This window comes from Phyllobates terribilis, unplaced genomic scaffold, assembly GCF_046119375.1.
Source record: "Phyllobates terribilis strain yellow unplaced genomic scaffold, ASM4611937v1 Scaffold_1__5_contigs__length_1240528914, whole genome shotgun sequence".
NCBI classification, from domain to species: domain Eukaryota; kingdom Metazoa; phylum Chordata; class Amphibia; order Anura; family Dendrobatidae; genus Phyllobates; species Phyllobates terribilis.
Window position 1 is genome coordinate 451,882,831 of NW_027362761.1, and position 14,683 is coordinate 451,897,513.

The 14,683-nt window shown below is 37.9% G+C and overlaps 1 protein-coding gene across 8 annotated transcripts in view; it reads left to right on the forward strand.

The window, feature by feature from the left end:
* The window catches only part of MCTP1 (multiple C2 and transmembrane domain containing 1), a 1,157,412-nt gene that overhangs the window by 681,820 nt on the left and 460,909 nt on the right, over positions 1-14,683 (forward strand). For all 8 annotated transcript variants that reach the window (XM_073678366.1, XM_073678374.1, XM_073678380.1 and 5 more), the window contains 2 exons: positions 13,795-13,897; positions 14,278-14,379. In XM_073678366.1, the coding sequence (XP_073534467.1) occupies positions 13,795-13,897; positions 14,278-14,379 (205 nt within the window). The remainder of the gene's footprint in view (positions 1-13,794; positions 13,898-14,277; positions 14,380-14,683) is intronic.

Sequence of the window (14,683 nt, forward strand, 5' to 3'; positions counted from 1 at the left end):
TTCAAATGTTATTAGTCAACAGGCTTCCAGACTTAGAACATAACACTCTGAGCTAATACTCCCGTCTCTCTTAATTGGCTGCACTAGTGACATCACGTCTACACCACTCATAACTGCTGCAGTCAATCACTGAGCTCAGCAGCTCATGTTGTCTACATTGGTAGAGCCACTGAACCCAGTGATTGGCTGCAGACCTGACATGTTATGAAGATGTGACGTCACTGCTGCAGCTATTCAACAAAGACACAAGCAGCTTCAGAGAAGCTTTGATTGACCCGGGAAGGGTGAGAAAAAGCTCAGTTTGTCATTATTATATGTCTGCCAGCCTATTGAATAATAAAATAGGATACAGAACAACTCCTTTTACATTTAGTTGTAATTGAAGAAAAATAATGTGTTTGGTATGTATAGCAGCAATTTTTTTTTTTTTCTATATTAGAGATTTCAACTTCTGTCCTTCATTGTCTGTATAGACAGTCCGGCATGGTTCATGCACATTTTGGCTTCTGCAATGAATCTGTGGTGATGGAGTGTCAACAAAATATTACTGAAAGGCTAAGATCACAAAAGCATATAAAAACTTGTCTGAGTTTCATCCCAAAGAAAAAGGATGATTTTCATCTCAATTGTTGTCCGAACTGAATCAATATGGCATCCGTATTGCATACGTTTTTATACATCAGCAGTTTTTAAAACTTAAAAGACCCAATACAGTTTCCTGTTAAAGAATTGCAAAATATCCATAAAAATCAGACGCAATATGGTTGATTTATAGGAGATCCATCTTTATTTGCGCACCCATAGACTTGAAATAGCAAGTCTCATCCAACACACGTATGAAACTAGTGCATGCTGCACAGATTCGCTACATGAGAAAAAAAAACTCTCATCCGAACAGCTTAATTGAATTGAATAATTGATGTGCCTGTGATGTCAGTTTTTTTTCAAACTGCACTTGGACCAAAAACATAGTAGTGTGAATGAGCTTTTTTTTTATGGACCAATTCTGCGTGTGAGGATTTTTGTATACACTTGTGTGAACTTAGCCTTACTGAGATAAAGCACTACTCCTGCCCCAAAAATCTGCAGTGGCATGAGATATGCATTCAAAGCCTTAAAGGGAACCTGCAAATCCGCAGCCTAATTCCAGCCAGGAACAGTGGGGAAAATAAGTATTTGATACACTGCCGATTTTGCAAGTTTTCCCACCTACAAAGAATGGAGAGGTCTGTAATTTTTATAGTAGGTACACTTCAACTATGAGAGACAGAATCTTAAAAAAAAATCCAGAAAATCACATTGTATGATTTTTTACATAAATAATTTGCATTTTATTGCATAAAATAAGTATTTGAAACAATGGAAAAACAGAACTTAATATTTGGTACAGAAACCTTTGATTTGATTCTCTATTGGGCTCAGATTTGGAGACTGGCTAGGCCACTCCAGGACATTGAAATGCTTGTTATGGAACCACTCCTTAGTTGCCCTGGCTGTGTGTTTCAGGTCATTGTCATGCTGGAAGACCCTGACACAACCCAGCTTCAATGCTCTTACTGAGGGAAGGAGGTTGTTGGCCAAAATCTCGCGATACATAGCCCCATCCATCCTCCCTTCAAAGCGGTGCAGTCGTCCTGTGACGTTTGAGAAAAGCACCCCCAAAGTATGATGTTTCCTCCAACATGCTTCTCGGTTTGGACGGTGTTCTTGGGGTTGTACTCATCCTTCTTCTTCCTCCAAACACAGCGAGTCGAGTTGATACCAAAAATTTCTATTTTGGTCTCATCTGACCACATGACCTTCTCCCATGCCTCCTCTGGAGCATCCAGATGGTCATTGGCAAACTTCAAATGGGTCTGGATATGTGCTGGTGTGAGCAGGGGGACCTTGCGTGCCCTGTAGGGTTTTAATCCATGACGGCGTAGTGTGTTACTAATGGTAATGCTTGAGACTGTGGTCCCAGCTCTCTTCAGGTCATTGACCAGGTCCTCCCATGTAGTTCTGGGCTGATTCCTGACCTTTCTCAGAATCATCCTTACCCCACGAGGCAAAATCTTGCATGGAGCCCCAGACCAAGGAAGATTGACAGTCATCTTATGTTTCTTCCATTTTCTGATAATTGCACCTTCAGTTGTTGCCTTCTCAAGCAAGCTGCTTGCCTATTGTCTTGTAGCCCATCCTAGTCTTGTGCAGGTCTACAATTTTGTCCCTTGTGTCCTTAGACAGCTCTTTGGTCTTGGCCATGGTGGAGAGGTTGGAGTGTGTTTAATTGAGTGTGTGGACAGGTGTCTTTTATAAAGGGAACGAGTTCAAACAGGTGCAATTAATGCAGGTAATGAGTGCCGAGTAGGAGGGCTTCTTAAAGATAAACTAATAGGGCTGTGAGAGCCAGAATTCTTGCTGGTTGGTAAGTGATCAAATACTTTTTTTCATGCAATAAAATGCAATTTAATTATTTAAAAATCATACAATGTGATTTTCTGGTTTTTATTTTTAGATTCTGTCTCTCACAGTTGAAGTGTACCTACGATATAAAATACAGACCTCTCCATTCTTTGTAGATTGGAAAACTTGCAAAATTGTCAGTGTATCAAATACTTATTTCCCCCACTGTATATGTTACTCTGAATCTTTGCAACATTTCAGAAAAAATATATTTTTTAAGATCTGGCTATACACCAAGACTAATCTGGTGCTGCTCCTGATCGGCTCTTCTCAGCGCCCAGGTGATTGACAGGTCTGTCCCTTGCTTGTACATAGGTATCTTCAAAATACATATTTTTTGAAAAGCCAGAAGGTTTCAAAGAAAGATACACCTGGTTGCAATCCTGCAACCAGTCTACAATTCATGCTGCTCTCAGTTTGGGCAGCATGAATTGCCTGACAGGTTCCCTATAAGGGTATGTGCACATGTTTGATTTTTGATGGAGAAAAATCTGCTACGATTTATCAAATGCTGGCAGGAAACATTTGCGTAAAATTTGTAAATTTTTTATACAAGCTTTTGAGAATACTCAGGCCTCGTCATCAGGCATAGCATAACACAAAATCTAAAGAGTCACATATTTATACATGAGATTTATACTTGAGATGATTCCTTGATATTCTGGTGGCTCTTGTAATCTGGTTCTCAATTGTTCTTGAATGGTAGCCCTGATTCAAAAAGGTCTTAAGGAATGTGGTCCAAACTCCTTATCTATGAACTGCTAAAATATTTACGGCCAGAACTGTTTATCTCTCTCCCATAGTAATAGCTCTTCTTTAAGTCACCTGTCTCATCTTTTGCATTATTTCTGTGTCCTATTGTGTATAAATATGTGATTTTGGGTTATACTAGCCTGATGAAGAGGCCTGAGTAGTATCGAAAGCTTGCAACTTGTTACCATCTTTTCAGTTAGCCATTAAAAGGTATCAACCACTGAGGACTCTCAAATCTAAATATTTTTCTATCTAATGGCTAACACGGTACAAAAATATATATTTTCCCTGTGCAATTTTTATGAATTTTAAACATGTTTTTTTCATGTTTTTTTAATTTGTTTTTATTTGCATTTTTTTCCAATTCATTTGGATGGGGGAAAACTGATGCACAAATGCTGACATACTGCAGATTAAATAAAACGCTTTATTGGTTCAAATTCACAAAGGAAAAATAAACAGCATATGCATGAGATTTCAGAAATCTTATTAAATTTGTTGGCACTGTAAAGTGCAACGTTTTTTACCCTTGAAAAATGTGCAGATAAAACATTGCAAAAATGCAGTGTGTGAACAAGCCCTAAGACTGAATTAACTGTACAATGCTGATATTCTGCTTTATCTGGCCTAACAGCATACGCAAAAGTCACAGACCCGCAATGGAGGCTTGACTTTTTCCATGCCTTGCACTTTCATAGAATTAGTGTACACTCATATGTAATTTAGAAATGTGGGGATATCGCTTAGATATTGTGTGAATTCATATCAGTTACATTCAAAAATGTCTACAAATGCAGGAGGACATTTTTTAGATCAAAATTATATTTTTAAACCTGAATAAAATTGAAAAAAATGCACGGCTTCTGTCCATATTTGTAAGTTCCCTTATGTATGATCCAATTCCGGAGAAAGTCAACCCAATGAGAAATAAAAGTTTGCGCAAAAAGATATGGAAAATGGTTTACACAAAGAGCACTTCTATTTTGTAAACTTTGACATGCTCTAAAATCGGGACACATTTTTTTAAATGATGGAACAAATTGTATTTTTTTCTGTAGAATATCTTGTGTAAAATATCATGGTCAAGTTTTTTTTTCTGTTGCAAGATAGCAGTTGCTTTTGATTTTTTCTCTGCACCAGTTTGGTTTGCTTATTGTAAAGACTATGCTTGATAACCTCTATTTGCTAGCCTTAACATAAGCTTATTTAGCCCTAAATTCCTATTTGTGCTGAGAGGAACTTTTTCATTTTAATCGCACCTGTTCCCTAATAGGAATGAGCTTGATGTTGCTGATAAAGGTTACTGATTCACACAAGAAATAATAAGTGTGTACAAGTAAACTAATTATAAGCCCCACAAGAAAAGATATCACACTTTGATAGGAAATTATAATATATTATTTATTAAATAGCTTAAAATACACATTTTTTTATCATGTCAAAATATATACACAATTTCCAGGGAAATGATCAGCACAATAAGTGGGTAACAGAAGATTGGGGTGTAGTGGTAATGATAATCGTATAATCAATATAAATATTGATAAATAAAAAAAATAATAAACCATACAGATAAACCTTACATGAATGTAAACAAGAGGGAGAATTCATATAAATAAAAGTGCAAAAATATTCTTGAACTTCACCCTGAGGAAGCAATGTGTGAAACGTGCGTTGGGGCACGGGTGCTTGGAGATTAGTTTGGATAACTATTCATAATCTTTTATTATATTTAAGTTCATCTGATATGATTTAATATTTATTTGATATATTTATTTGATTTCTTATGGATTAGACCTTTAATTTTATAAGTAGGTCAAGTAAGTTCAAGTTTATGCACTTGCACTTTTATTTATATGAATTTTTCCTCTTGATTGATTATGTTTATGTACTGTTTATCTGTATGGTTTATTCATTTTTGTATTTATCATTCTTTATATTGATTATTTGTTTGTTAAAGATAGCAGCCAGGGAGGAGAAAGAAATAGTGCAGATCTCACCGCTGGCACCAGTTTGAGAAAGTTAGCAGCTGGGGGATTTGTGCAGATCCCACCGCTGTCACCACTTTGTCAAGGAGACGCCAGTCCGCTACCTCCAAGCATCAGGGCAATTGCACAATTTACTGTTGAGTGATGGACGAAGCTGTTTCTGCTTCCACTACTTGGCCAGTTATTGGAGAACTCACAGTGAGCATTTGGCATATGTACCTCAGGTTCCAACGCTTGGAATATATACCCCGGTACGGTCAATACCAACTCCACAATAACAAAATGAACTACTTGCTGCCACCACCAATCAGTTATGCAGGCCAATTGGACACCCGTTACAGGTAGCGTATGGCTTCAGGGGTGCAGATTATAGAGCAAAAGGAACAGAGCTTTTAAATTTAATATATTTTATCCAGAAAGGTAGGCAGTGTTTATAAAAAATATACAAAGATGATACAAAATGGGGACAAAACAATACAGTATATACAATTACACAAAATAAAAGGTATAATAAAAGAAAATTACTAAACCTGTGACACGGAAGTGTCTCAGAGCTTAGCAGAGAGGTACTCCTTAGGAAAATGGACAGATCTACAGCAAGCTGTACTTTCCAGAACTGACATAATACAAAAACCCAAATTCTGCTTTTTATTAGTTGAAGGTTATGCCCACATACCTCCCCTTGGTGAACTCATATGGGGACTAGTTGTAGGATGTGCTGGGTCTGTTAGAATTTTATGAAATCCCTAACTTTCAGGATATTTTCGCCCAATGGAGGTTCCTGGGGGTAGATATTGTTGTCATGTTTCCTATCGCGATTCTACCTGTCTTTAGAGATGAAACATGGCATGGATAGCATCATCCATTGGACCAATATTAAGTTGGAGGGGTTAGAATGGCCTTACGGTGATGTGGGTGAATGCGTTATGTTTGTCCCTTCGCTACGACGCCAAAAATATAGCTCCCATAAATATTGGGTGGATGTAAACCCCAATATTCATCACTGACCACTGGCTCCAAATAGTCTGGGGAAAAGTGCTTTGAACACTGGAAGCTTTTGTCTTAAAAGTGTACTTCCTTACTTGTCTTAGAAGTATACTTACTTACCTCTGCATAAACGAATCCCAGTCTTGGCAACAGATCTCTGCAGTAATTACCTGTTCACGTCAGGAGGTCCATACTTCAATGGAGACTGAAGTGTCAGCTCTATCTCGCTTCCTTAGTTATAATTAATGGCATTTATTCAATGTGAAGGTGATATGTCTCTTCTCTGAAAATGTCTTTACAGATTTTAATTTTTTTTCTATAACAATGATTATTATTACTATTATACCCCAAACTCCCGATTCCTGCTTATTATGCTTACCATTTTCCTGGAATTTGGGATAATAAAAGGTGACAAATAGGGTGGTATTCCCAGCTGTGGGTTTACAAAACACTCCCCTTGACCTGTTTTTTCCTCATATATAAGTAACAAATAAAAAAAATGTGATTTTCTGGCAGTCATAATTAACTGTGAAACGAAGATTCATGTGGTTGTCATTAAAATAATCAGACAGATTTTCTATGGCCACCACAAGGCCTCCCAAAATGAGGACCAAAGACACCATAAATGGTTTTGAGTCACAATACAGGTACTTTTTCTTGCATTATACCAGAAAATGTCTTCCCCATTGACACTTCAGAAAATTACATTTCAACAATTAATATATGTAATGGCATAAATAAGATCTTAGGTCTGGGATGAAATCACAGTATGTCATGAGGAACCATTGTAATGCTTCTATTGCCGCATCATATGGGATGAAGGTGTACAGTGAGGTCACATCAATGGTCATCCACCAAGAGTTCTTCCACCATTCTTTATTTTGAAGTGTGTTGAGAACAAATTTAGTATCATGGATATATCCAGGGATAGATTGTATTAACCTCTTAAAGGATGCAGCCAATTTTCTTTTTTTCCACACCTTCTTCAAAAAGCTGTAACTTTTTTTATTTTCCATCAATATAGCCATATGAGAAATTGTGTTTTGCTGCACAAGTTGAAGTTTTGATTAACATCATTCATTTTACATATAATGTACTGAGAAGCAGGAGAACCATTAAAAGTTTAGTGAATTAATAAAAAAAGCCCAAGTTAGCCATGTTTTTTGGGATTTTGTTTTTACGGCGTTAATTCTTCAGGCCAGTACAATTACGGCTATACCAAGCATTCATTCTGACTATTAGGCTATGTTCACATGTTGAGTTTTTGCTGCTTTTTCTATGCAAATTTTAAGCTGCGTTTTACAGTACCAGTAAAGTCTATGAGATTTCAGAAATGTCATGCACACACATTGTTTTTTTTTCCTGACTGATGTGGAAAACTGCTTCGTTTTTGCAAACTGCAGCATGTCACTTCTTTCAGCATTTTTTTCAAGGCTTTTGCAGCGTTTTTTCACCCATAGAAATCAATGGGTAAATGCAAAAATGTGGCAAAAAAATTAAGCAAAACCTGATTTTTATAAGCAGCTGCTTTACTGCCAAGAGAATAGGTTTTGTCTGCAGAAAAAACACGCAGCAAAAACACAACGTGTGAACGTAGCCTTACAGTAGTTAACAAAAAAAGCTGAACAATTTGGTTTGTGTCGTTTCTGACCTGTATCTTTTTACAAAAATCAGTAAAAGACATCACTGAAATACTAATGTCTTTTTTTTAGTGAATTGTTTTTGAATTTAGTATAGGGACTCGCAAGATAATGAGGACCCTTGACGTGGGTTGCAAGCTTGTGTATTTTGGCCCAAATATCGACCAACACTTCAAGTATGTTTTTTGCACATTTTTTTGCAGGGTGCAGGTCGTGTCTTTCCAGTGGTGGCTGGGTAATGTGGGGTGTCTGGCCTGTGGGTGCAAGTATGGTATTGGCAGCCCGCCTGATTTCATAGTGGCGGTGTTGGTAATAGGCTATAGGATATAGGTGCATCTCACGTAATGGTGTGAATGGCACCCTATGCAAGCCTGTGTGCATTTTGAATACTAGGAAGCCACCCCATGGATGTTTGGTGGGTTATTAAGTGGTTGTTTTATTAGTATTTTGCACCTGTACTGCCCCCTGCCTTTATCATGGTGCACCTGCTGCATCCTGCTTGTGCATTTGTGTCTGGCATTGCAAGTATTGCAGCTTTTTTTCAGTGATGTTTTTTATTGATTTTTGTCCTTTTTTTCAGTGAATTGTTTTTACAATAATTAAATTAAAAAAGTTTAGTTACTTTTTAAAGAAGTCTGGTAGTGTAAAACAAATCAAAAAGTGGTTTAGCACAGAGTAGAGTAAAGAGGTAGATTGTTGTAGCATTAGTAGTCAGTGAATTTCTCTCTTCTAATGGTGTCTCTAATGGTCCATTTAGTGGCCACCTAGCCCTCCTCACTGCCCTAGGTGTGGGATCAATGTGTCTCAGAGCATGTAATCAATTACTATTAGAACAAAATGGAATAGTGAAATGATAATTTTTCAGCTTCTTTATTAAACCATACCAGCTTTTTTCTGTAGTACAATCCTGCTCCCCACATGTTATACTGGATAACATTGGCCTCGAGATCTTTGAAACAAAATTTGAAACTACCGAGTGTCTCAGGATTAAAATTTGGTTCACGATAATGTTTCTATATTATCATGAGCAAGCGTAACAAATGGTACTTGCAATATATGAGTAATTTCCATTTAAAGTTACGATTACGTTTTTACCTCGAATACTTTATGTCCAAGTGTGAAATTTTACTTGTAATGTTACTCCGAGGTTTTATAGGCTTTTATAGGCTTTTTTTTTCCTTCGTATTTTTTATTTTTTGCCTTCTCTTTGCTGGATGGAATTTCTGATGACTTCTCCGATGTACTGAAACAATGTCACTGCAACCTTTTCTGTAGTCTTGCGAGGCTTGAAATACATGAGGAAATTGGCATTTAAGTGCAAAGAGATAACATCCTTGAATCTTACTTTCCCTGATTGAGGCGGACACACTATATTGCAGAAGTTTGTATGATCAAAATGGTTCGCAATAACAACTTATTAAACCAAGTCGTAGGGGCTTTATATTTTATATCACCTCCCTTTAACTTTCAAAAGCTCTGTAAATGTGTGTAAATTTCGCCTTATTTCTCAATTTGTTTATGTAGTATAGCATTCATTTTAGAGTTGGAAGATTTTAAGATTAACTCCGGGAGAGAACTCTAGAGGAACATTCAGCTATCTTATTTAGTTGTGTGATTAAATGAGTCACAAGACTCATACAGATTTACAGACACTAACTGGAATCTTCTAATACGGTTTGCCTTACTTATTGCATGCTGTAAAAGAGTGGTTGTTATTTTACTCACACCGGAGAGTGTGAAAATCAAACACTCCTACAATATAAATGAAAGGAAATTTGAAATATTTTCATGGCTCATGCAGTAAAGTTAGTTTATCTTGCAATATATACAGCATTATTCTACGTCTTGGTGCAACTTCATAGAGTCAAGATACAATGTAACCAATGTAAATATATATATAAAAGTGATAATATTTAAGGCTAAACTAAAGATTGCTGTCACTGCAGTTCATATCACTAGAATAACGGGTCAATACATATTAAGCAAGCATCATTTGTATGGCACGATTGCACGCTACTTTTCTCAAATATCATGCCCCAGAGCCTACACTACTGGCTCCTCATAGAAAATACAAAGTTGTGCAGTTTGGTACATCTTTACAGCATGTCTACTTCTTTCACAACTCTGCTATTTAAAGTGGTTGTCCTACAAACAAAGAATATTTTAATCAATACATCTTGGAATAAAAAAGTTCCTTAATTGGATGTGTTTAAAAAAATGTTCCTGTGCTGAGATAATCTTATAAATGTGCCCCTGCTGTGTACTGTGTAATGGCTGTGTCTGTCCGTGCAGGAACATGGTCTGATCATACCACATCTCCTGGGCAGGGGAGGAAGCGAAAGAGTATACAGACATTACAGCACGGGATCACAGCTGATTCTTTCTGTGAGGTAAAACATTGCTTAAAGACAAGCAACAAATGTTTTACCTCACAAAAAGAATCAGCTGTGATAACATGCTGTCCTGTCTGTACACTCGTTTGCTTCCTCTCCTGCCCAGGAGCTGTGCTAAGTGCCAACTATCTTCCTGTGCGGTCAGACACAACCATTACACAGTACACAGCACGGGCACATTTATAATAGTATCTCAGCACAGGAAAAAAACAATTAACACATCAATTGTGGAACTTATTTTTATTCCAATACTTATTGATTAAAATGTGTTTTGTTTATTGGATAACACCTTTAATTGATTTGAGTTAGGAATCATGGGTGCACAATGAGAAGGGCCTGCAGCGTCATACTATGCAGCCTTCAAGCTATCTGCATATGAAAATGCTTGTATGTATATGGCTGTTAGAAAGGTGCCTTCTGTGCAGGGTTATCTGCCCGTAGATTACAGGTACTATGAAATGTTGGGCTGTTATATCAACACCAATAGTCTGTAGAGGAGAGAACAACCTCCATTCTGAAGTACTGACTGGGGGAGGAGATGACCCATATTCACCTAACAAGTGGGGGACCTAGAGGTGGAACCTGTAACTATGAGAGACTTTTATAACATATGGGTTCAGGTTACACTCTATAGAAAAAACTTGGTTTTACCTGGTATGGAATATATGAGAGGTTTCTTGCATGTGAGGGGTTTATATCATGGTTGATGTGTTAGCCATTCACAAGTCCTCCATTGCATTTCTTCCTGGTATTTCCTGGTAAGTTTAGGGCCATTGTATTTTTACATAATCGGCTGAGTTGCAATCTTCTGATGGATGGTTTAACAATATCGTCAAACAACCAGGAGAGTAACTTTAAATTGTGCAAAGATTGCAATTATATCTAGGCCTTAGGGCTGAAGGTGTCCCAGTGGGCACTCTGCCACGTAAGTGAACACAAGTGTTTATATACCCTGGCCAGTGTGTACCTTATTCCTATATGTATTGTATTATATTTACTGTCTTTATTAGCTTTGTGCTGTTATATAGATAAAATTGGTCTGATTTGCCAACTTTGGTGAGATCAGAGTGCAATTTAATGTGTGTAGGGGCCTCCCTACTCTCCTCTGTTAGAATATATTGGGGAAGACAAGGATCGGTCGATTGGAATCCAGTTTGCAGGCAGATAACCTATTACCAGATAATCCTGGTAGTGACGTTCTCATCCTTGCTTATAGAGAACACAGGAACGATCAGCCGAGCCAACATTCCTGGGTAATGGTGAATCAGAAAAGACAACTGTCAGCCAAAAGTTATCTAATGTGTATGGCCAGCTTTATACCCTTCTGTATAACTTCACAATGTTTTTTATTTATGCATGGTGACTAGTGATGAGCGAAAGTGCTCGTTACTCGAGTTTGCCATTGGTGCTCAGGTATGCACCGAGTATCACGGGTGCTCGAGTGACATGTTCGAGTCCCCACGGCCGCATGTTTCATGGCTGTTAGACATGGGCAATCCCCACATGTTTTGTGGCATCTAACAGCAGCAAAACATGCAGTCATGGGGACTCGAACATCTCACTCGAGCACTCGCGATACTCGGCCCCTCCCCAAGCACCCTAGGCAAACTCAAGTAACGAGCACTTGCGCTCATCACTAATGGTGACATCATTGTGTGTAATACCCATTTCTACAACTTTACCATGTTTATCTGGATGATTAAGATAATGATGTATCTTACTTATTTCCCCTCTGTATTTGACATAGCCTAAAAAACTGTACAACAGACAGCAATGTGCATGGTAAAAAAAAAGATAGAACCCCTGAACATATGATGAAAAGCTATTAGAGACAGCATAAGTCAAAGTGACAGATGAAATCTCTAGAGACTATTCATGTTGACAGTTTGTTATGTTTATATGTGAATCAAAAAAATTTGTGCAAACTTAAAGAGGACATCCATCAAAATTGGAGATACTGGGTGTTGCCAATTATGCAAGTCAATAAAGACCACAACCCTGTACTAATACATTTTTCAATATGTTTTTAGGTTTTGAAGTCGCATGTAGTTACCATTTGGGATAGTTTAAGGCACATGGATTTATACAGCTTTTATTGAACTCAATAAATCTTTCTTCAAAAAGGCCTAAGAGGGGTTGTCCAGCCAGACGACTTGTTTAAATGTGTTGGAAATGTACATTGACTAAGGATAGCTCTGTCAATATCTCAATTTTAAAGCGTGTCCTCTCCACTATTGGGTTTGTTTCAAAACAGAAAGGCAGCACTTCCCTCTCTCTGTTTTTGCACATCACTAATGTTGAGGCTATCTGTCAGACTTAATTCATTAGCTAAGTTAGATACCCTCCCCGGCCATAATGGCTCAGGCAGAGATAGTGAAGGTGGCTGGCATAGCTAAAGAACTGAGCCCCTTCAAACGCTTTGCTAGTCAAAGCGCCAATTGCCTCTTTAGAGAGGAACACTTCTGCCACCTATTGGAAGCAGCAATCCTAAAAGTCAATATCGACCCTTTAACAAGCCTTGTCACATGACTTAGGATAAAAGTCAAACCAGAATCTCAAGGGTCGATATTGACTTTTAGGATTGCTACTTCCAATATGTGGCACTAGAATTCAAGTCTTCTTCCTTTCTAAAGTGGCAATTTTCATATTTAATTTCCCAAAGGAGCATTGCATGGCCTATAAGTCTCCTTACAGTGACATATCAGGCATGTCACTCTCCACAAGGAGAAACGTTTCCAATTAGGCCTTTCACACACCTAAATCATATCTCATGCTTTGCACTGAGGAGGGGCAATACCCCGAAACACGTGTCTACAAACTGAGATTCTGGTTTGGCTTTTATTTTAAGTCATATGGTAAGGCTCGTTAAAGAATTGATATTGACTACTTGGATTGCTACGTCTAATAGGTGACTCTAGAGTTCAAGTATTCTTTGTCTCTGAATAGTCAATTTGCAGTCACATGCCATCAATAAGGGGATGGAAAAGTTTAGTTCCTGCACTGGAATGAACCTGGGATTGGAGTAGAGTGATGCTGAAATTGGGACATCAAAGCCCCTATTATAATTAAGTGTATTAGTAAGTTTAATTAGTTTACATTGCTAACTCATTTAGGGTACTGGGCAGATATGCTGCAGATTTTCAGTAACAGCAAAGTACATGTGCTTTTACTAAATGTGATCCACTTACTGCATAAAAAATCAGTGCAAAATCTGCACAGAAATTGACATGTGACGTCAGTTTTAAATGTCACCCTCTCCAATGCAAATCCTTTTAAACATTTGCTGATTGGCCTCCTAAATCTGTATGCCGGGTGATGCAGGAACGAGCACCCTCTCTGTAAATTGCACATTACACAGTATTTTAGTATAGTAGGTGCCATAAATGTGTCTATGTGGTTATGCTTGGACAATGAGTAGAAAGACTTGATCATATGAAGTCTTTTCTAATATATTCAGCTGAGTTTATCTATTCTTTAATACAAGCCATTGAAATCATCAGATCCGTCATGTTGCAATTAAATGGGAAAAGTATTCTTCTTCTAATTAATAATCTGTTATTTCCTTCTCTATATCCTTTTCCCATAAAGCAATGTCAATGATATCCACTCCGTCCTTGAAGTGACAGTGTATGATGAAGATCGAGACCGAAGTGCTGACTTTCTGGGCAAAGTTGCTATCCCCTTGTTGTCTGTAAGTCTCATTCGCCTGCCATACATCTCAATGTTTCTCTCAATCCATAAGGAAAAAAAAAAATGAAAATTTCTGCAGAACGTCAGTCAGTTCTCAACTGAGATATTAAAAATCTCTCACACCAGTCCGCGCAAACGCAGACAAAAAGAAAAAAAAAAATAAATAGAATTTAACACCCTCGGTCCACGACCATGTTGAATCCCACGGTAGTTAATTTCTCCTGACAGGCTCGGTGCTGGTAATGAACAGGTACTTGTCAGAATTGCCACACTTGTTTTGGACTCCTTGTCAGTTTCAGCAGCTGGGGGTCAAAGGTGGCCGGGGGAGTGTATTCAGTAGAGACCATGAGACAGACGGCTGTCATGTCTTTCTTCCCACAGATTCAAAATGGTGAACAGAAAGCCTACGTCTTGAAAAACAAGCAGCTGACAGGGCCAACAAAGGGGGTCATCCATCTTGAAATAGATGTGATTTTTAATGCTGTAAGTCTTAACTTTGCCTTTCTTCGCCCTTCTAAAAAAGCTCAGTCCCTTTTGTTTCCCCATATATAAAAGTATACGAATGTTAGACGTTTCATTTCAACCTCCCCGCAAGTGAAAACGAGGAGCGACACAGCCACAGCATGGCGCACCCTCCCCACAAATTTCAATTCAGCTGTTGTTGCTAGCAATGACATTGCTCCTGTTAAGTATGCAGGCGACTTACCCTCCCTTGGTATTATACATTTATGTCCTTTATACGGTTTGCTTTTGTGCATTTTCAATCAGGGTGCATGTGTCGGTCACA